The 22993-nt window shown below is 39.2% G+C and overlaps 1 protein-coding gene across 7 annotated transcripts in view; it reads left to right on the top strand.

Moving 5' to 3' along the window:
- The window catches only part of LOC129624632 (ATP-binding cassette sub-family C member 4), a 187117-nt gene that overhangs the window by 132423 nt on the left and 31701 nt on the right, over nt 1–22993 (top strand). For 5 of the 7 annotated variants that reach the window (XM_055542787.1, XM_055542782.1, XM_055542785.1 and 2 more), the window contains 4 exons: nt 593–672; nt 19356–19506; nt 20923–21042; nt 22236–22346. In XM_055542787.1, coding sequence (XP_055398762.1) covers nt 593–672; nt 19356–19506; nt 20923–21042; nt 22236–22346 — 462 coding nt within the window. Of the gene's footprint in view, nt 1–592; nt 673–8198; nt 10043–12044; nt 12101–19355; nt 19507–20922; nt 21043–22235; nt 22347–22993 lie in introns of those variants that run through there. The other 2 variants (XR_008701080.1, XM_055542788.1) reach the window with 2 other exon arrangements.

Below are 22993 nucleotides of genomic sequence, written 5' to 3'. Positions count from 1 at the left end.
GGAAGTGATCATTAGGCATCAAGTAATATTTCTGTTTTCTGCCTCCATCCCTCTGGTCATCTTGGATGGTGAAGCATGAGCTGTGTGTTTGTCACATCTGGTATACCTCTGAAAGCAACAGCTTATCATCCCAATAGTAAATGCTCAGCTTGAAATTGAAAGAACCCCAAATTTCCCAAAATGTAAAGTGCTTTTGCACCATCCTGGAGTCTAAAAAGTTGAGGACAGGTTGTAATTACTTTAAAAAAAAAAACAGTATCACTTAGCAAAATTAATTCTGGTAGCATAGTTAGTGTAACAATTAGGATTATTAGTTTATGTACTTTGTAATTTACCAAGCTAGCACTTGAATCCTTAAATAGTATAAACAGAAAAGGAGGGAATATTCTACAATCCTTCAACTCTTCCTGATACTCTCTTTTGGTAATATCGTATATTTTTTCTTCATCACTGATACTGCCTTATTTAATTTGAATCGCTAATATATTAAATACATATGTATTTAAAATGCTATTTTGATTTGTCCTTGAATTGTTTCTGTTAAAGGGCTTGGCTGGGGAAATAAGTAATTTCTTGTGTCCTATTCTTGCAGGAAGAATTTTAAATCGTTTCTCCAAGGACATTGGGCATATGGATGACTTGCTGCCGCTGACATTTCTTGATTTCATCCAGGTAATGTTTAAGAGTCTCCCAGTTAGAGTTCTCCCAGTGAAGAGCAGAGTACCTTTTTCTCAAGGCGTTTTCTCAGGGGCTGAGGGTGGGTATTTTAGCCTGGTGATGTGTCCTGTTATCTTAAATAATGCCATGTTTGTGAGAGAAAGGTGCGGCTGTGACTGGGAGACTAAGTAAGTTAACATGAGTAACACCTGGGGCAGGAGTGGCTACACAGTCACGTCAAGGTTGGTCTGAAGCAGCGACATGCAGGGTAAGTGGTTCTCCCTCTGCCTTCCAGGTGTCTGGCGTGGATTCCCTTTACTGTGTGCATTTCATAATATAGAAATAATTATCTCTCATGGAAAGATAGCTTAGATTAACTAAATTATGCATTGTATTACCACAAAGGACAAATATTTACTGCACCTTTTTTTTTTTTATATAAAGCTAGGTGTGGTTACTTACAAAGAAAAGATTAGTAATAATAAGGTGAAAATAATACTTTAACAAGGACAATAGAGAGCAGTTATGGAAGATACAAAGCCTTTAAAAGCAAGTACCTTTAAGCCAATAATTTGAGTATGGGATCAAAGTCATCTCTGAAAATGAATTTTTTTGTTTGTGTAGGCAGCTTTTCTTTTAACATGTTGATTGCTGTATCTTAAGGTGTCTTTTTTTCTTTTTTTTTTAAATCCTATAATCCCACAGAAATACCTTCTCTCCAGCCTTTGTTTTGTCTGTCAACTTGGAGGTTCTAAAGAATGGTGTTAGGTCATCTCAGTTCTCATCTGCTTATTCAGTACGGTTGCTCATTGGGATTTTTTCCCTGTTGTTTTTTCTCTGTCTGCTTTTCACTTATTCAGGCTACAGGGACCTTGTCAAGTGTTTATTTTGGATTTATCAAATATATAGCATTTATCAAAAGCTGTATATTTTCTAAAATCCCAGTTGCTGCTGCTGCTGCTAATAATTCCTGGATTTAAACCCTTTTCACTTTCTCTTAAGTGCCAGTTAACACGATCCCATTTTAAGGCCAGGAAGGAGAGAAATGTTGTGGTGAGGATGTGCAGTACGGCCTCGTGCTGATGCTCCCAGCTCCCCAGTCTTACTTCAGTGTTCACGTGCTCTCTAAATCAAAACTTAGGCTCTCTTCAGGAGCCATTGCTATAAAAGGAGTCCAAAGTACATAATTTAGAAAGGTAGCTATGTCAGAAAAATCAGTATTTGGTCTGAAATTATTCTAGGCATTCCTGTAAGTCACAAACAATGTGTAGTGAATATCTGGCTGTAAAGGTGTAGCCTATGGGAGAAAGCTTCCACTATCAACCAATGTGAAGTAGGCTGTGATTTAGAAGCAAACTAGTTTTTACTGCAAAGATGTCTGATTCTGCTCCCCACGCACCGCCACCCCCCCCATCCCCCCCACCCCCACCACCCCGACACTGCTTTTGCAAACTTATATGTTTGAGTCCTACCAGGCTACATAATTTATCCTCAGAAGCAACTTTTTACCAAAAGAGTCCCGTTTTGTGAGCATGATTGGTAATTACTTTGAGAAGATTTTGTGGAAGTTTCTGTGTCTTTGCTACTGCTAGCCGGGCCAAGATTGGGTTTCCAGAGCTGATTGGCCCACTGTGTGCTTCGCACATGGTTAATTAGTCCTCATAATGATAATGCACCACATATATTATAATTAGTCCTCATAATGATAATGCACCACATATATTTGTGTGAACTCGAGAGGAACAGGGATAGATGCCACCTGCCGTCAGTGTCCAACATTCTCAGTAGTGTGAGGAGAAAATTCTAGTCTCACTGTTCTTCTTTTTAACCTGAGAGACAAGGGTCTCACTTAATCTTGATGGAACACACCATTGTTAAATACCAGTAGTCCCAATTAGCTGATTTCTTGAATCTAACAGCAATGGTAAATCTCTGTATTATTGTCTCCAAGAAAGCAGTTTTTGTATAAAAGATGACTCAGTTATCAATTATGATAAAGATCTGTTGTCACTTGCTTTGTTTGCAGGTGTCTTTAATAAGGCAGCCATAATCCCTTCAGGAAGAAATATTTTCTCCTTTTAAAAATAGTATTAGCTATATATAAAAGCCCTGATCCCTGCCATTGTTGTTGATTCTTTGAGGGACATTTCCCAACATTCATTGTTTAAATGGTTGTCAGGAGGAATCAAGTGAAACTTAATAAACAATGCGGTAACTGGTTCATCGTACTTTATGTGCCGAAGCCTTTCTCCAGAGGATTTGCATTCGATGAGTGGGCTTTTGACGAGGTATCACTGGGATCATTTTGAAGTATTTGGGCCTGTTGCTGTATTAGCAAGAGAAGATTTTTATTAAAGCCAGAAAAATGAAGTTAACCTGACCTCAATGAAAGGCCAACAACAAAAAAAAATGTAAATTGATATATTTTTTTTTTTTAAAGTTGGGTAGGACTCTGTAATGATGAAAAGAACTCCGTGGTGTGATCTGGGACTCTTAATGGAATCATGTAAACTTAAAATAAACACTATTATGGTAAGCACATAGAATGAAAACTAATTTTCCAAATCAAATACATTATATTCAATTCATTTTCCCCAATCAACCAAATGTTTAAAACTTGTTAGTTATAACAGCAATCTTCTGGAAATTAATTAGAAGCCTATTAGCTCTGCTAGCTGAGCCGAATGAAGAGGGTTGCTCGTTACATTTCTAAATAGGCTCCTGAATTAAAGCAAAGGAAGGTCAAAATGACAATCAGCTTGACTCACCTTATGCGTTTTCTTAAGAAGTTGATCTAGTATTTTTTTTTTTTAAGGAATTGTTTGATTTTTTGAATGGACATTTTATCCACTTTGACTTATCCTCAGTATTATCTCAGTGACCAGTAACATCCTCTCAAGTGCATGGGAATCTGAAATGGAAGGTCTCTTGTCTGGCCCATCAGCTTGTCTAAAGAGTTTTGTCATCCCCCTTCTTAACTGAGATTGAAAATTTCCTGTCTGCCTTTGATTTTAATGTCCTTAGCAAAACCTGCTGCCGACCTCAGGAGAAGCTGGGTTTTAATACCTCTCATCGGATTCTTAGGGTAAGGATCTTAGTAACTAGCAGCTGCCCCTGTGCTCAGGGAAGCTCACACAACGCCAGTCCTCTTAAGCCTATCAGCTGAGTTTAGAAAGGGTTGGGAATTACCATATCAAGAAGTTAACCTTGGTTTTATCTTGTGGTCCTTCCTGATCTACATGTCATCTCTGATGATTGAGCCAGAAAGAACTTGGTAGGATGTATAGAAAGAAATAGAATACAAATCAAAATTCAAAGCTAAGATATCTTTCCACTTTGAAATATTCAAACCAACACTGACATGTTTAACATTTGTTTCTTACTGATTAGCATGTGATAATACCTTACAGGAGAATTAAAATCAAATAGATATAGAAATAATGTAATTACACTTATCCATGGGAATTTTTTAATCCAGAGCATGTGTGCTTCATCACTTTTTCTGTAAGACAATGACAGTTTTGTTGGTCTTGAAAGTAAGAGTTCAGAAAATGGACCATTGGGTTGTAGTATAATTGAGTCTGCTGCTGGTGAATTGGGGAAAGGAAACAGAACAGAATCCTCATCAAGGGTTAGGAAAGGTAATTCTCCAGTGAGGAAGTCAGAAGTCAGATTTTATCATTCATTTCACTAACAAAGGGACTAAGATGCCAAAATGCTATTTAAAGTGTGAACCAGTTTGCTGGGCAGATAGAAACTATTTCCTTAACTTTTTCCCTTGGACTTCAGTTTGAATTTGTGTGAACATTTATGGGTTTTGGTTTATTTTTTGTTTCATTTTTAGTTTTAGTGAGTGATCCATATCCATGCTGATGAATGACACAGCTCATTTTAAATCGAGTGTGCTTCACAACTGTCTGGCATTCCCATGAGAATTCCAGAGGACCTGTGGGGTAACGTGTGGGATTTGGGAACCTGAGTTGACACAGGTACGGAACAAGAGTGAATGAACAGAAAGAAATTTTTGGCTGCCAAGGCCTTCTGGAAGGAAAGGCCAGAAATGAGGGAAGTTTTTGGATGTATCATAGGAAATAAATAATTTATACAAAATGACAACAGTCTGTAGGTTACCTCAGGGTTGCCATGGGCTTATCAGATAAGTTAGCCAGTGGCTGGCAGCACGAATCTGGTTTATCAAGGTGTTGTTGAAACTCGTTTGTTTGTTTGCTTTTTCAAAAATCATAACAGCTTTGAGTACTAACAGTATTTTTAAAAACCAAGTCATTTATGAAGCCACAACTTGGTATTCTTCCCTCATTAAAACAAAATATCTCACATGTGAGAGATTTCAACATGGAAGGAATTCTTTGAAGAAGGGTTTGACTTTCAGAATATACTGAATTTGAATAAATACAAACAAGCAAACTACTGGTCCATTAAAATTCACATTCTTAGTGTATGACTGATATTTTTAATAGCACAACATAAGTACAAGCAACATAAATATAGCCACTCATTTTCTTAACAGTGATTAATTAATGGTACATACATACATAATATTTACAATGTTTCTGTAGTATTTAATTTTAAATTTTAATTTTATTTAGGATTAAATAATTCTCAGTGATTAATCATTCCAATAATGCTTAATCATTCCAATATACAGTATATTTATAACATTTGATGGGCAGTTATATTCTTCAGTTTGCACTGAACAGTACTTGTATTGTTCTGTTTGCAACTAGATATATAATAATGGAAAACATTGAATTTTTTTTTCATAAAATGAGTTCTTCCTATTACATATCTTACATCATATCTACATATCTTCCATTTTGGTTCGTTTTCAGCAGTCTTTTATTGGACTTCTATGTGCTTGGGATGTGGGATGGAAAAAGTAAAGCCTTTGTCTTCACTCACTGAGTGTGTTCCATGTAGCAGGCACAGGCAGGGCTTGGAATGTGGAAGAAGTGAAGTGAAAGTCGCTCAGTCGTTTCTGACTGTTTGCAGCCCCATAGACTATACAGTCTATGGAATTCTCCAGGCAAGAATACTGGAATGGGTAGCCTTTCCCTTCTCCAGGGGATCTTCCCAACCTTGGAATCAAACCCAGGTCTCCCGCATTGCAGGCGGATTCTTTACCAGCTGAGCCATGGAGGTGAATGAAACTAATTCCCATCTTCCGTGGTGAGACAGTCATCAAGTACAGTACTGTTTGATGCATTACTGTGAGAGTGTACTGTTTAGGAGAATGGATAAGGCTTTATTTCCATGTGAGACAAATGTGATTTCCACACTCAGATCTTCCTTGATGTTTCTGGACCTCCAGGTGGAGGTATCCTGTGCTTAATTGGAAGTAACAGAGAGAAACCTGGAATGAGTGTGGCACCTGCATATCTGTCACTTAGCAGAGAGTCACTGAATCTGTGAAGAAGGACAGGTTTTCCCAGAGAGAGTGAATGATTTTCAGAGCTGAACCTCAGAAGCTTATGGAAGTATTGATGGGGTGGGGATTGAGGTTGTGCTGGGTGATATTTTCCTCTTTCCCTTCAACAAACAAGGGTTAGAGTTGAGTCCTTGAGGTACAAAGCTCTCCCCTCATGAGTCTTCTCCAGCCCCCCAAGGAGAGGGAGCCCTCCAGAAATTCATCACTTGCAGAAGGAAGTCCTGGAAGGCAAACTAGATGGGTGGGGTGTTGGGGTGCTGGAGGCAGTTCCTTGTCCTGAGTCAGGACGTGGGTGGAGCGTCAAGGAGGTGACCTTTGATCCCAGATGAGACCCCTGTGGATGGTGGGGTTGGAGGTGTGGCTGGAAGCCAAGTGCCCAATGGGAAGCAGTCTTTTCTTTCAGTCACCAGCTGAGAGTAGGTATGTCGAGGTGTGAAGCGGGTTATTCAGCTTTCTTTTTAAAGGATGTAGTTAGTGCCAAGTGTGTTCAAGCTCATTTTTGATGATTCTGCTCATCCTTGGGTATTTTTGGTAAACCTTGAAAGATACTTGATAATTTTCATTTTTATTATTTCTAAAGTGTTTTTTCTATATACTTTTTCTTGTCTTATTCCTTCTCACTCCCTAAAGAGAATTTATTTACTGTTTTGTAATTATTTGAAAGACCTGCTTTGTTTTATTTCTTTGTTTCTTGTGTCTTTGCTTCTTGAACACTGTGTTGAATAGATTAACCTGCCCACAATTCTCTAAGACCAGCAGACAACCTTTGTTTTTTTCCTTCAAATATTTAGGAATCAAGTGTACTTTCTTCAGTGAAATACAGACTAATATATCATAGAAATTAGATTTTAGAATTTCATAGATGACAGTACTTATCGGAAGTGTTAAATTGTGAATTCCAAGTGCAAGAGTTGTTTGTCTGGCAAGTTGGATATTCTGGGTGGTCTTAATAAATAAAGGCTTTGCTTGAATAGAAAATATGTTAATGAGACAGCAGATGTGTGGGAGTGGGGGATGAATTGGAGAAATAAAGGAGAATTCTGTGATGAGAGTTTCACAATTGTCGTAGATGTTCTCAACGATGCATTACAGATGGGATTTATACAGAGAAACTCTGACCTGATACCCATGCTGCTGCTGCTGCTGCTAAGTCGCTTCAGTCGTGTCCGACTCTGTGCGACCCCATAGATGGAAGCCCAACAGGCTCCCCCATCCCTGGGATTCTCCAGGCAAGAACACTGGAGTGGGTTGCCATTTCCTTCTCCAATGTGTGAAAGTGAAAAGTGAAAGTGAAGTCGCTCAGTCGTGTCCGACTCTTAGCAACCCCATGGACTGCAGCCCACCAGGCTCCTCCATCCATGGGATTTTCTAGGCAAGAGTACTGGAGTGGGGTGCCATTGCCTTCTCCAAAATTATACCAAAACATTAAGATTCTGAATTACTCTAGCGTTGGCCATCTATTTAGATTGCAGCAGTTAAAGGAGCATCTTCTGAAACCCTGCCTGGGGAGTTGGGGATGGCTTCCAGGGCCTTATTTAGGGATGGAGGAGGCACAAAGGGCAGGGAGCCCAGGAGAGTGTAGGATGTTGGTGGGGCCGGCATAGCGTAAATAGTTGGATTGTGAAGTTGGGGATCAGTCATTGGAGGAGATAGAGATGGAGAGGCCCAGTGGGGGTCAGAACATAGGATGACTTGTGTCCTCAGCACAGGAATTTGGTTTGGAATGGTGGTAGAATGTTGGGGTTTTGACAAGGTAGGGAAGACAGGAAGAGGCACTGGTTTGTCCAAGTTCATCTTTGGAACAGCCAGATCATGATGTCCGGTGTGGCTAATGAAAACCCTCCGTTCTTAATCGGGATTCTACCCTGTGATACAGTCTGTTCCCTCAGGTGATGGCAGTGTTATCCTCATATCCTAACAGAGGGGCAGTCACGTGTTTGTACACTGCTAGTTTGATTCTTCAGTTGCCTGTCCAGTGAAATTATAGTTACTGACTGTTCACTACAAAGCTTGAAAAAACCCAGTTGCCGAAGTCTATTTAGTGTGATTCTGATGATGTGAGAACCCTGAAAATGTTTTTTTTTTTTTTTTGCAGAGTTCTTCAATCTCTAGGAAAAACTTGGTGTTTTCATGGTCTGAGGGTATATTGAATCATATACAGATTTTATGTTAACTGGTAATCATTCATGATGCCAAGAGCTTTAAGTGCTGGAGTGGGGAACCCCAAGGTCTGCCTTTCCAGTCTTGAATCCTAGATCTCTCCCTTTGTCCCAAAAAGGTGTACTTTCCTTCTCCATAAAATAGAGATAATATGACCAATTTCAGAAAATTTGTTCGGTAGACATAATGGAGTCGATAAAATTCTTGGTGTAACATCTAACTACATGTTAAATGATAAATAATGGCTGCTGCTAAGTTACTAAGTCACTTCAGTCTTGTCCGACTCTGTGCGACCCCAGAGACAGCCGCCCAACCAGGCTTCCTCGTCCCTGGGATTCTCAAGGCAAGAACACTGGAGTGGGTTGCCGTTTCCTTCCCCAATGCAAGAAAGTGAAGAGTGAAAGTGAAGTTGCTTAGTCGTGTCCGACTCTTAGCAACCCCATGGACTGTAGCCCACCAGGCTCCTCCATCCATGGGATTTTCCAGACAAGAGTACTGGAGTGGGTTGCCATTGCCTTCTCCGAAATAATGGCTGGTTAGTTTTTTTAAATGCCACATATATTTTTTAATTAGGAAAAATAATCCAATAATGCATTATGTTGTACTAAAGTAATTGTCACAGTTTCCAGACCCGTGTGTATTACCACATGAATGTGTATCACAGTGTTTCTAGGTTTGTAATCCCTGAAGATTTTAATGGATTTTTACACTTTTTGGCTGCACTCTGAAGCTTATGGGATCTTAATGCCCTGATCAGGAATCGACCCATACCCCCTGCATTGGAATTGAGGAATCTTAACCACTAGACCACCAAAGTGAAAGGTAGTTTTAATTGCTCAATCGTGTCCAACTCTTTGCGATCCCAAAGATTGTATCACCTCTCAGGTTCCTCTGTCCATGGAATTCTCCAGGCAAGAATACGGGAGTGGATAGACATGCCCTTCTGCAGGTTGTCTTCCTGACCCAGGGAATGAACCCAGGTCTCTTGTGTGGAAGGCAGATTCTTTACTGTCTGAGCCACTAGGAAAGCCTCACTGGACTACCAGGAAAGTCCCTAATGGACACTTTCTAATGTAGGCTCATTGGGTTGGGGGGCAGTGGGGAATAGAGCTAAATATTTCCATAGAATTTCTGAAGCTTCAAGATCTCAGGTAACATATAGCAAGGAATTTCAATTATTCCTGTACTCTTTCCATTAAAAACCTGGGTTCGATCCCTGGGTTGGGAAGATCCCCTGGAGAAGGGAAAGGCTACCCACTCCAGTATTCTGGCCTGGAGAATTCCATGGACTGTATAGTCTATGGGGTCGCAGACAGTCGGACACGACTGAGTGACTTTCACACACACTCACTTGCATTAAAAGGATGGAACACACACACACTTTCAAGAAGTCCTCCAATAGCAAAATATGTAGAAATGAGCAGTAAGAATTTATGCATATTAATAAAGTTTGAATTTATCCAGACTAAAAAATTGGGAGACTGCTCTGAGCATGCAAACTTGCATTCAGCAAAATGCTGTAATTTATTGAGGAAAGCTGGATTGCCAAATCTGTCCTCCTCGCACTCCTGACTCTCTCCCTGCCGCACCCTGCACTGCCTAGAAAACCCCACAACAACAGCTCGGCTGGTCTCAAATAACTGACTCTTCAGGTCCTTTCATGGACACAAAGGGCTTATCCTGAGGCCTCTTGAGCCACCAATGCCGGCCCTGGTGAGACCACCAGGGACCTTGTCATTCTCTCAGCACACACACAACGCGCTGACTGCAGTTTTATGAAGTGAAAATGCCCCCCAAAAAGAAAAAGTGAAGGGGGGTGTTCTCAGTCATTTCTTTCCAGAGAGGGAAGCGCAGAGGAACAGGCTACTGCGTCTGGATATTGAGAACAAAGCCTGAGACTCAGCATAATAGGCTGGGTCACTTGCTTTTATAAAAGCAAAGAGTGGAACTGCCTTTACTTGTCTCGGTACCACTGACCCTTGCATTTCATTGTGTAGAGATGTCAGGGAAAGTGTGTAGAAAGCATTCCAGCCTCTTTCACTGAACAATGACTTTGTCATTTTGAGCTTTTCTGTGGTGTGTTGACCCCTTCCCCCAACCCCTCCCTCAAATCCCGGTTGGACAAAGGAGATTGTTAGTTAGGCAGCCTTGCCTTGTTTGAAAGATCTCTGTTTTACGGACTCTTTAAAAGTAAACTCATTCATTTGAACTGAGTCACAGCATTTTCACGCTTTTAAAATCAACAAAAGCGTTTTAGTTAGGAATTTGCAGGGATAGAATATTCCCTGGAAATGCTAGTCCCAGAGATTTATGCACACTGGAGAGTTAAAGTGGGTTTCCTTGTTAACAGAAAGGAGAATCAATGATATTGGTTACTGGAAATATTTACAAACACTTGACCTTTGGGTTTCTGATATCAAGGTAATATACTTCACATAAGCCCACTCACATGCTCTGTTTACCTTTCTTTTTAACGAAAGATGAGATGGTTGGGTTTTTTCCAAGCATAATAGAACACTTAGAAATCAGCACCGTCAGCGTCAGCCTGGTGACAGTTAATCAGCGGGGACCTTCTTAGGCTGGCAACCAGGTGTTGCTTTTTGTATGTTTCAGCACGTGTGCTCCAGTGATAATGTTTATAGTTTAACAAGAAGCTAATTAAGACCTAAGGAAAAAATAAGGACCACATTTTTATCAAACCTCCTGGTGGTTTTTAGAGCATAAAATTTTACATTATAGCATCATTGGATGACGTCCATTCGAAAACTGCAGCTGTCATTCACAATACTTTCGCTCCTTGCCATCTTTATATTTAGAAATGATCAAACATGAAATAACTTACTCATGTTGAGGGCCATATGCTGTTTTTTTTTTTTTTTTTTCCTAATTATTTTTGTTTGAACTGGTTCTTCATTGCTATGCACGGGCTTTCTTTAGGCACGTCGCGCAGTGTCTGCTCTTTAGTTGGGGTGCGCAGGTTTATCATGCTGTAGAGCACAAGGACTTCAGTAGTTGTGGCACTTGGACTTATTTGCTCCTTAGCATGTGGTATCTTCCCCGACCAGGGATTGAACCCCTGCATTGGCAGGCTGATTCTTATCCACTGCACCAGGGTAGTCCTCCATATTCTATTCTTGGGTACATTTCTTCAATGCTGTCTACCAGTGAGTTTTCTGAACAAAATGAAGAGCGTGTGTGCTGAAGAACTTCCTTGATTTTTGTTAAAACCCTGTACTTAGCATTTTACGTGTGGATATATTGCTTCAGTCTGTTGTGGAACATGATTTATTGTAATCTATTTATCTTGAGGTGGTTTTCCCCTTGTGAGTTTCAGGATGCATTTGTGTCTTGCAACTCTTGCTTTGGGTCTGTTGATTTAGTCTTCCTTTGATTAGCACACAAAACCAGATTCAGAGTATTCTCCTCACTTCAGAAAATCTCTCCTGGCCCTCTGGAGTAAATGTCCGCACACCGTCGGTTGTGATAGATTGCTGTCAGTGTGTGTCAGTTTTCCTGCCTTTGTGCTCCTAAAGTAAATGGAGTCAATGCAGTACAGGTTTTTCTGCGCTGCCTTCTTTTGCTTAACATGTTTTCAAGATTTTCAAGACCTACCCGTGTTGTGGCATGTTTCAGTGGTTCTTTTCTTTCTTACTCCTTTCTGAGTCATTCTATTGTATGAAGATGCCACAATTTATGTATCCATTCTCTAGTTGATGGACATTTGTGTTGTTTGTAGCTTTTAGCAGGGAACCTTCTCTAAGAAGTGTTTATATGGCCATAGGTTATCATTCCTCTCCATCGAATGCGTATGTACGGGTGGAATTGCTCAGTCATAAGGTAAGCATTTGTTAACTTAAAATTACCATAAAACTTTTCAAGATTGTTGCACCATTTTACACACCCACCAGCAATATATGGGAGTTCTGGTTGTTCCACACCTTTGCAATTTTTGCAACACATAATATCAGGCTTTGTGTCTAGTCTTTTTGTGCATGACTACTCTCATTGTGGTATCAATTTGCATTTTCCTGATGATTAATGATAGAGTTCTTTTTCATGCATGCTTACTGGTCATTTTTTTCCCCAGTTATGCTAGCCACATTTATTTACAACACCTTTATGGATTGAATTGACACCTGATTCAAAATCATTTGACTCTATGTAGTCAAGTCTGAGTTTGTATACTTTTTATTTGGCATATTTTATTTTGTTCCACTGATTTGTTTATCCTTCTATCCATACCGCGGTCTTAGTTATTGTATGTGTTAGTAAGACTTGACATCTTCTGGTTTAATTCCTCTAACTCATTACGTCTTCAAGATTATTTTGATCATTCTAGATCACTTCCTTTTCTGTATAAATTTTAGAAACCTTTTAATTTGTTTTCAAAGAAAGCCTTCTGGAATTTTGATTAGTATTTCCTTTTATCTATAGGTCAGTTTGAGGAGTGTCTGAGGTCAGTTATATATTTGACTTACTGAGGTCATCTTTAATTTTAGAAGTGTTTTTTAGTTTTTATAAAAGTCTTATAATGCTTTGATTGACTTCATTCCTGAATATTTGATGTCTTTCACTTGTATTTATGGAATTGTTTTTAAGATCACTTTCCACTTTCTTGTTGCTAATATATAGAAATATAATGATTTGTTTGTGAATCTACTTTGCATTTCTTGGACTTGATTTTTCTTTTTTAATTATATAGAATTTTCTATGTCCACAATCATGTAAGTTTTACTTCTTCACTTACAATATTTATTAGTTTTATTTCCTTGCTGTGGCAGAGGTTTGATTAAAATGTTGAAAAGAGTGATAAATTCTTGTACTATTAAGGCAAAACTATTTCAATATTTTTCCATCAAGAATGATGTTAACTACAGTTTTTTAGGTAGACTGAGTATTTCCCTTAATTCCTAAATTCCTGAGAATTTTACTGTTTTTAAAAATCAAGACTAGGTCTTGAAATTTGGCCAATATTTTTTCTACATTTGTTGAGATAATCATATGATTATTCACCATTAATCTTTAAATGTGATAAATTATACCAAGTGATATTTGCAGGTTAAATTAACCTTATATTGCTTAAATAAACTACAGCTGGTCATAATGTGTAACGTATTTTTTTCTTTACATATTACTGTATGAAATTTGTTAATATTTTGTCAAGAATATTTTCATTTCCTCATGAATTATATTGGTTTATACTTTTCTTGGAATGTTTTGCCAGTTTTTGGCATCAAAGGTATGCAGACCTCATAAAAATACATGAGAAATGTATCTTTTTGTCAACGTATTTTCTTTTTTTCATTTTTTGCCTTACCTCAAGCTTGTGGGAATCTCAGTTCCCTGACCCGGGATTGAACCCCAGGCTGTGGCAGTGAAAGCTTGGAATCCTAACCACCAAGCTACCAGGGTCAGTTTATGTGTCTGTTTGGCCGGGCAGCATTCCACAGTTACTCAGTCAAAAAGTAGTCAAGCTGTTACTGTGTAGATATTTTGTAAAAATGATTAAAGTGCATAATCAGTTCACTTAAGTAAGGAATCCTATCTAAGATAGTCTTGGTGGGCCTAATTCAGTCTGTTGAAAGGGCTTAAGAGCTAAGGCTTCTGTGAATAGAAAGAAATTCTGCCTATGTGAACAGTATTGGCTCCTGCCCAAAAGTTCCAGCCTATCGCTTGTAACAGCCAGCCCTGTGGGTTTCTGACTTACCTAGCCAAGTTTGATTGTGAAATATTACTTTTTTGTGTTGTTAGATTCAGTTTATTGGTGTGTCCTTTAGTGTTAAGACAGTTTGGATTATGATTTTTGTTTCTTTTAATGTCTTTGGTTTTTATATTATGATAATGCTGGACTCAAATTCCCTGGATGAATTTGGTAAAACTTTCTTCACAATCTACTCGTGAAGCTCTCTGGGCCTAACGTCTTTTTGTGTGTGGAGCGGGGAAATACACAGCATCTAAACACAGCCTTAGTTGTAGCCTTCAAATTTTAATATCTGTAGATTTTTATTTTCTTTTATGTCAGAATACTTTAATTTTATTTCAATTTTGAATTAGATGATACTTCCAATGTGTTACTGAACTTCCAAGTATTTGATGATACAGTAGTTACCTTTTTGATACTGATTTCTTATTAAATCCACTTAGGTCAGAATATATTCTGTACTCTTTCTGTCCATTAAAGTTTGTTGATACTTGCTTTATAGTATAGGATATATAATTGGAAAGAACATCTAATGACTACCTTATTGTATATTTCTTGATTAGGTCATGTTTATTAATGTTTTTAAGAATATTTTATATCTCCATTGATTTTTTTTTTTTTTTAACTTGTTTATCCTATTAGTAGGTAAGTTTAAATCTCTACTATGGGTATGGCATTGTGCATTTCTACTAAGCTTTGTCAGATTCTGCCTTACACACTATTGAGCTATGTTATTAGGTGCATATAAATTTGGGTTTAGAAAAAATCTATTGGATAAAATTGGCCCTTTATAATCTTTTAAAGTTTATTTATCTTTTAATTGAAGGAGAATTGCTTTACAAAATTTTGTTGTTTTGACCATTTATTCTTATGAAATGTTTTCCTTTATTTCTAGCAGTACATCCTAACTTCAAGTTAGATAGATACTCCAGCTTTCTTTTATTTAGTTTTTTTATGAGGTACCTTGTTCAACATTTTATTCCACTCTTATGTGGATTATTTTTAAGGTGTGCCTTTTAATTTTTTAATTATTTTATTTATTTTAAATAAATTTATTTATTTTTTAATTGAAGGATAATTGCTTTACAGAATTTTGTTTTCTGTCAAACCTCACATCAATCAGCCATAGGGATACATATATCCCTTCCCTTTTGAACCTTCCTCTCCTCTCCTGCCCCATCCCACCCCTCTAGGTTGATACAGAGTCCCTGTTTGAGTTACCTGAGACACACAGCAAATTCCCATTGTCTATCTGTTTTACATATGGTAATGTAAATGTCCATGTTACTTTCTCCATACATCTCACCCTCTCCTTCCCTCTCCTCATGTCCATAAGTCTATTCTCCATGTCTTTTTCTCTACTGCTGCCCTGCAAAAAATTCTTCAGTACCATTTTTCTAGATTCCATATATATGCGTTTGTATATGATATTTATATTTCTCTTTCTGACTTACTTCACCCTGTATAATAGGCTCTAGTTTATCCACCTCATTAGAACTGACTCAGATTTTTGAATTATTTCATTTTTAGCTGTGCTGAGTCTTTGTTGCTGTGCTGGCTTTTCTCTGGTTGTGATGAGCAGGGGCTACTCTGTTAATTGCAGTGCGCAGGCTTCCTGTTGTCGTGGTTTTTCTTTTTGTGGAGCTCAGGCTTCAGGGCCTGTGGGCATGTAGTTGTATTAAGGTGGCCCTTTTTAAAATAGCAAATAGATGGACTCTGTGTCTTGAATTTCATAATAAGCTCAGACCCTGAGAAAGGTTCGACAGGAAGTATTGATCATTGAGATTTGCTGAACACAAAGGAAGGGAAAAGTGCATTATGTTTTCCTAATGGTTTCTTTTGTGTTGGTTCAGGAACTGTAAACCAAATCTCACCATTTACTCTTCAGTGGAGCGAGGTTGACTCAGGATTAAGGGCTAACTGAAGAATTACACAGGTTTCGCAGCCAGGGTGGATGCCTCAGAAAAGATCTGAGGCAGTCAAATTAGGGATGAAAGGGATGGGTAATGAATCCTAAGGACAGCACACATTTAGAAAACTTAATTAATACTAGAATGTGTATGGATCTCATCATACAGATAAGACACACCAACTTCCCATCATTTTCTGATTTAACACAATTAATTGGGTTGGGTGAGGTGAAGAGAAACAGGTGATAAACGAAGGGTCTGGAACCAAACCGGAGCTGGTCTCTAAACTCCCGTGAACATTCAAGATACCATCTTTGCTTAACACCTGCAGACTCAATAATATTAACTCTAGGTCAGTATTAGATTTAGGACCTTACACTGAAGAGCTTTCCTTGTTTTTCCCTTTACTAATATTTATCCTGTGTTTGAAGGTTACTAAATATTGATTCATAGAAATTACCTTTTATTTTTTAATACTTGGAGAGTTTTTTGTAACCTGTTCAAGATTTTAAAACAAGTACCTTGTATTATCCTAGCAGCAAAATTGATGAGATAGTCATTTCATTGAAAGGTAATTTTTTTTATCTCATATGTTTCCAGAATAAATAGAATCACTGCTACACCCACATCAGTAGACACCTTACTGATCAAAACTCGGCAGCATTTGTTTCTTTCCCTAAATCAGAAGAAACTTGTGCCAAGAGATGAATCTTGTTTATGGTATTTAAGTCATATCTTCCATGTAAATCAGTAGAAGTTTAAGGCAGTCAGGATGATTTGTACTTATTACAACTTGGAACAAAATTCTTAAGAATCTGATAGGAAAATTCAAAGGTTTGAGAGTCTTCTGAGGTGTTAGCAGTCTTAATGATCCTGATTTTATTTTTTAATACTGTACACAGATAATAAAAGTGATGTCTACTTATTACGTTACTTTATGATTAGATACATATTTCACATTGTGCCTAATATGAGCATGAGCGAGAGAGAGTTCAAATAAGCCTGGAGTGAGCCAAAAGTATGGATGGCATATTTATTTGCATAAAATAAGAATACATTTTTACTGCTGTTTATAGAAAACATGTTCTTTGGCACAAGCTTCACAAAGACTAGCAGGAATAGAATCCTGTGGAATTAAGTTGAAAGTAAAATGTGGGTAGATACCTAGGAATTCCTACAGGACTGTAAGCAATTTGGAATTTAAATGCTAAACAGGCAAACAGGCCCTCATATTTAAAACTGTGCTTGTGAAAGGAATACGTTAAATCTGCAATATTAGAATATAGTGTTAATTGTAGACATAGAGAATTCCTGGGAAACTTTAACCCAAATGTATATATTGAACTTATAAAACTTAGTCTCATTTTGTGTTCTTGGGGTTTATGTATTTATGACAATTAAATTGGGTTGTTTTTTTATGTTTTTTTTTATGCTTATGAAACTTTTCTTATTTAAACAGTATTTATTAAAATATGTAAGTGTCTATTAAACAGTGTTTATTAAAATGTGTAGCATTCAATTTTTTAAAACCTTTTCCTGATCTGTCTGCTGTTTGAGGTGAGCAGGCTCTGATGCCCTAATTAACTAGTAAACATGGACTGGTCCCTGCATGGAAGAGACCCGTGTAACCCTAAGAAATTCAACAGAAATAGAAAATGCAGATAAACGGAGGAAAATATAAAAGGGATAGATATTTAGATCTTAACTTTTTTATTATGAATTTTATGTGTATATGGGATACCATAGCAGGCAGAAATTAAAAGGACAGGCTTGGAGTCAAAATGAATGAATTCTCTGACTTTGAGCAAATTACTAAACCTCACTGAGCTTTTAAAACAGGAATCCCCTATTCAGATTTGATATGAGAATGAAATTATATAATGTCTGTAAAATACTGGAGAGGTGGCACCCATGGCGAGCCTTATGAATTATCTATTATTGGTAATTTGAGGGTGAGGTAGTCACCACCACTCACTTGGTTGTCAACTTAATCTAGGAAATGGTGGAATTTCTTCAGTGATTTGAGAGAATTTGCCATGTGCACTAGGAATAAAGCAGTTATTTTAGTTCTCACATTTTTTGAATGGTTTTTTACACAAAGCCATTAACATTTTTTCAGAAAGCAGAACTTTTTTTTTCCTTTCTCTGCCGTGTTTGTATACTTAGTTTGTTTAGATGCCACTGTGTTTTTGTCAGAAACAGCTGCTGTCCAGAGACGGCATCTGTTCAGAGGAGCTCATCAGATTTCCCTTCCACAGGTGGTGGTGACAGGGTCCTCAGTCTTAGTCATCTTGATGTCCTAACCAGGCTGCTTGCTCCAAGAAGGCTGACCTGAGGGTGGACACAGTTGAATTTCCGGGGATTCACAAGTTTGCAAATTCTAGCTTTTTTCCTTAATATCAACTACCAATTCATACTGCATGGAATAGAAAATATCATTCATTTTGATTCATAAGCGCACCACTTTTTCCTTGGTCTCCCAAATGCTTAACAGTTTTATAACAGTTAAATCTTCACATAAAAGCTGAGTTTTTGCTCAGATTAAGAGTGTTGGAGTGTCTTACCCTTCCTGGTAGTATTTGAGAAGTTTAGCCCCAAACTGTCTGAGATGGCACCATACCTGGGTAATGGATTTTGCTTTCCGGGTGTAGGTTGTCATTGGCTTCCAAGAAAAGAATCACTCCTCATTGTCCATAATGACCATATTCTCTCAGGTGAAAAACTGGATCGAATAATTGTTTGAAATGCACACTTTGAATCTTTAGCATAATGATAGAAAGTTGGCTGTAGGTTTGGGGGAAGATTAAATTTATCACAGTGACTCATGCCCAGACTCCCCCTGGCTCTGTGACTTTATGCTTTGCATTTGACATCAAGTTGATTTTGCTCTCCATCTATAAAATGAGATAATTATGCTGTTGCTCAGTAGGGTTACTGTGATGAATAATGAGTTAATACATGTGACGCTTTGAATGTGCAGACCTATGTACAGTCAGCACTCATAAACAGTCACTACAGACAGAAAAGCACGAAAGAATTCCAACTTTCAAAGGTCAGTATTTGAGTGTTTCTTCCTTTTCTGAACTCAGAATTTGTAACCAACCACTTCTTTATCCCTCCATGTATAGCTGAGGCTTATGGTTTCCTCATCTGTGATAGGATGACAGCTGACTATCTCATAGTTTCTGTTTTCTGAGCCTCAGATATTCTCATCTTTTCCAAATGGTACTGCCTGCGCTTTAAGGCTACTTAGTCGATCAAAAGAGCTTATACCTAGAAACTTCGTACTTAGCCCAGTGTTTCACGTACTTAGCCCAGTGTTTCACACACGGTAAGTGTACAGTAAACACTACGAGGACCACCTTTTTCCAACATATCCTTTGAGGAAAAGGAGTTTAATCCAGCAAAACAACCCAATAAATTTTATTTTTTAGAAGAATGCTGGATAAACAGGCCCTTGTATCTATATTTTCTCTTTCAGACATTTCTACAAGTGGTTGGTGTGGTGGGCGTGGCAGTGGCAGTGATTCCTTGGATTGCCATACCCCTGGTTCCCCTTGGCATTGTTTTCTTTGTTCTCCGGCGATATTTCTTAGAAACATCACGAGATGTCAAACGCCTAGAATCTACAAGTGAGTACCTGGGCTCTCAGGTTGGGATGTCAGTGCAGACTGACTTCCATTTATGATAATTAACCAGAACCCTGAAATCCTGCAGATTCCGTCTTGGAATTTCTCACCAAGTGTACATTTGGTAATTGCATATTAGGGGCCTTAAGAATCAGTGTGGCCCGTAAGGCACTTGGAGCTGGTAGTGTGTGATTTGTGGCTTTGCATTATAGCACAAGGAGAACAAATGTGAGCACCGTGAGGATAGGGACCGATTTTGTCTTGCTCATCACATACTTCCTAACATAGACAAGCCACTCAGTAAAAGGAAAATATTGCATCATTTTTCTGAAAAGGAAAATAGTGCATCATGTTAGAAGTAATGATCTTTTTCAGGAGATGCACAGGTAGCAAAGTGATGTCCTGCTGGTATTAATACAACACAGGTTATCCTTCATCCCTGACAAGAGGTCACAGGTTCCAGTCTACCTATGAAAAAAAAACAGCTTACAGCCTTGTTCACAATGGAAATGAGAACCAGACGTGGTCCTCACTATCCAGCAGCCTGCAGCCTGTTCCCTGATGATCAGGATCCTGACCCTGGTGCTCATGGTCAGTGTGCTCTTAGAGAAGATGGCAGGAAACGAATGACCGGTCATGTGCCACCAGGCCCAAAACCCACATGAAATCACTCAAAAGAGAATGGCCACTGAGGCCATGTCAGATTCTACAAGGGCGATGTGAGTGTCACATGCCACAGTGACCTCCAGATTCCTCGCATATCCAGCAGGGCAGTTAGAAGAACATCCATCAGTTTGCTAGAGAGGAAGGTGCCTTAATTGCACGGGTCCTGCGGTCACAAGGGCGGTATCGTGCCAGGTTCTCTGTGACCCGCCCAGACTCCTGGTGCAGGTGCAGGGATGATGCTGAGTGACGGCGGACTGTCCGCTCACCTCACTTATCTGTCCTCTGCCAGCCCTTAAGTCTCTAATCTTAGGGTGGTGACAACACAAAGCTCATCAAAATTCAGTGTGGTAAGGACTCTTTATGGAGGATTAAGTTTAAAAATGATAATAAAAAATTAGAGAATTATAACTTCTTACCTGGAGGGATGTCAGGGAAGAATAGGGAGGGAGGCAAGATTGAGGGGGACCTTGATCAATGAGTTAGTACAGAAATGTGTTATCTAAATACAGGTCCAAATTGAATTTGATCAAAGATGACTTTGAAGGGAATCTGTTGTATGCGGGTCGTGAAAGTGAAGCTTGGGATGAGGAGTCATTTGAGGGTCACAGTAGGTACTTTGCCAGGCAGTTGCCAAGAAGCCCTGGGTGTGCCCCTGGGGAAGATGAATGACCAGCCAAGCACAGGAAACAATTGACTTCCTCGCGTCCAGCCTCCCTGACTTTCTCGGTCGTGTGTCTGTTTCTGCTTCCCCAGCTCGGAGCCCAGTGTTTTCCCACTTATCATCTTCTCTCCAGGGACTCTGGACCATCCGGGCGTACAAAGCCGAACAGAGGTTTCAGGAACTGTTCGACTCACACCAGGACTTGCACTCAGGTGTGTAGAATTCTGGAAATGATCTCAAAAGATGGGATGTGCTACCTTTTGAGGCCTGACCTCCCTCTCAGGTGGCCTTGCTGGCTGCACCTCTATGCCACCCTGTGTTCCCCTCTGTAAACCTGCCTCCCCAGCCCTTCCTCTCAGCACCCTGTGTGTGCTCCCCTCTTCCCCTGTCACCCCCTGCTCTTCCTCCTACTACCTTGCATTTTCCAACTGTCACCACATCCTATGGCTTTGTCCCTGTAAGAAGGATGTCAATAAACTTATAATAAAACACGCACAGTCTCTGTTGCAGCTACTCAGCTTTGCTATTATAGCACTAAGGCAGGCAAAAAGAATACATCAACAAATGGCTGTGACTATCGCCCAATAAAACTTTATTTAAAAAAGCAAGCTGTGTCCATTATTGGCCCACAGGCTGTTAGTTTGCCGACTCTTTTCTGAGCATGCTGTAGTTGGTCATTCGTGTCCGACTCTTTGCGACCCCATGGACTGCAGCACGCCAGGCTTCCCTGTCCTCCTCTGTCTCCAGGAGTTTGCTCAGACTCATGTCCATTGAGTCAGTGATGCTATCTAAGCATCTCATCCTTTTAGAGCATTAAGGAAAATAATTTCCCCATTATCAGATATGGCATCCAGAATTTCCTCTACATTAATAAAATCCTGGTCCAACTGATGAAATGACATTTGGAAAGCCACATGCAGACACTGTTATATGATGGTCCTTCAAATACTGGTTCCTAAGAATTAACACTATGTGGGCCCTGTAGTAAGTGCAGACGGTGCTGAAAACAGTGCCAGGTATGCTCTGTGCCAGCATAGACTTGGGAACAGTCAACTTTATGAGAGGATAAGCCTCACGTGGAGCCCAGTACCATGAGACACACAATGATGAGACCATTTTTGTATGTTAATCATTAGGATCATATTTCTCTTTATAACCTATGGCTTGAAGTTTCCAGTGCCTGCTTCCCACAAGGCTCCTGGAGTGATTCCTACGTTCCCATATACTGTCATGTCAGAACCTAGCTTGTTGCAGTCCTCAAGGTGCTTGAGCCCATAACTTTACTGTCCTAACTTGTGTAAAAATCTTCTGTATTTCACCTGCACAGAAGACCCCATCCCAATTCAAAGCAGCCTACATGATCTCTCTGCTTATTCATTCTGCTTATTTGTGTCCTCAAATCCAGAGGCTTGGTTCTTGTTTCTGACGACGTCCCGATGGTTCGCTGTGCGTCTGGATGCCATCTGTGCTGTGTTTGTCATTGTTGTTGCCTTTGGGTCCCTGATTCTGGCAAAAAGTAAGTGCATCACTGTTTGTAGTTTGATTACAGTAACAGCTTCATTTGCAGTTATTAATTTAACTTATTGCCCCTTTGTCTAATACATGGTTTCATTCTAATGAATTGTGTTAAAGTGTTTGCACCATGTGATTCTGCAGTGTGGCCCCTGTAGAGGAGTCATTTGTGTCTTGATGAGGCTTTTGGTGAGACTTTTTGATGTGTTCTTTGATCCCTTTGATCTGTCTTCAGTGGGATGAAGTCAGCCTAGCAACTGACCTTCTGAACATTACTGATAGCATTTTAGGTTGGGAGAAGAGAAACAAGTTTGCTGTTAAGCTTTTTGTCCAGCTTGTGGCTTTAGGACTGCTCGGATCTCTTGGTTATAGATGCCTGGTGTACTGCGGTGAGAAACATTTTCTGTAGGAAAGAACACCATCCTCACTGCTGTGTGGGTACCAGATGAGCGGGTGGTGTTGGTGTGCGTGGCATGCATTCACCATCCCTATTGTGAATTACTATTCCATAGTAACAACACTGAATCCTTGGGTTTAATAATGGAACAACAAGAGCAGCATTCTAGATTTAAAAGCACTGGCTCTTAGAACCAATTGACTTGTTTTTCGTGGTTTTCAACTGTGGCTGCGTTGCACGTAAAAAGTGAAATT

This window comes from Bubalus kerabau, chromosome 12 (assembly GCF_029407905.1).
Source record: "Bubalus kerabau isolate K-KA32 ecotype Philippines breed swamp buffalo chromosome 12, PCC_UOA_SB_1v2, whole genome shotgun sequence".
Classification (NCBI taxonomy): domain Eukaryota; kingdom Metazoa; phylum Chordata; class Mammalia; order Artiodactyla; family Bovidae; genus Bubalus; species Bubalus kerabau.
Note: the sequence above shows the minus strand (reverse complement) of the source record. Positions and strands in the feature narration are given on the sequence as shown.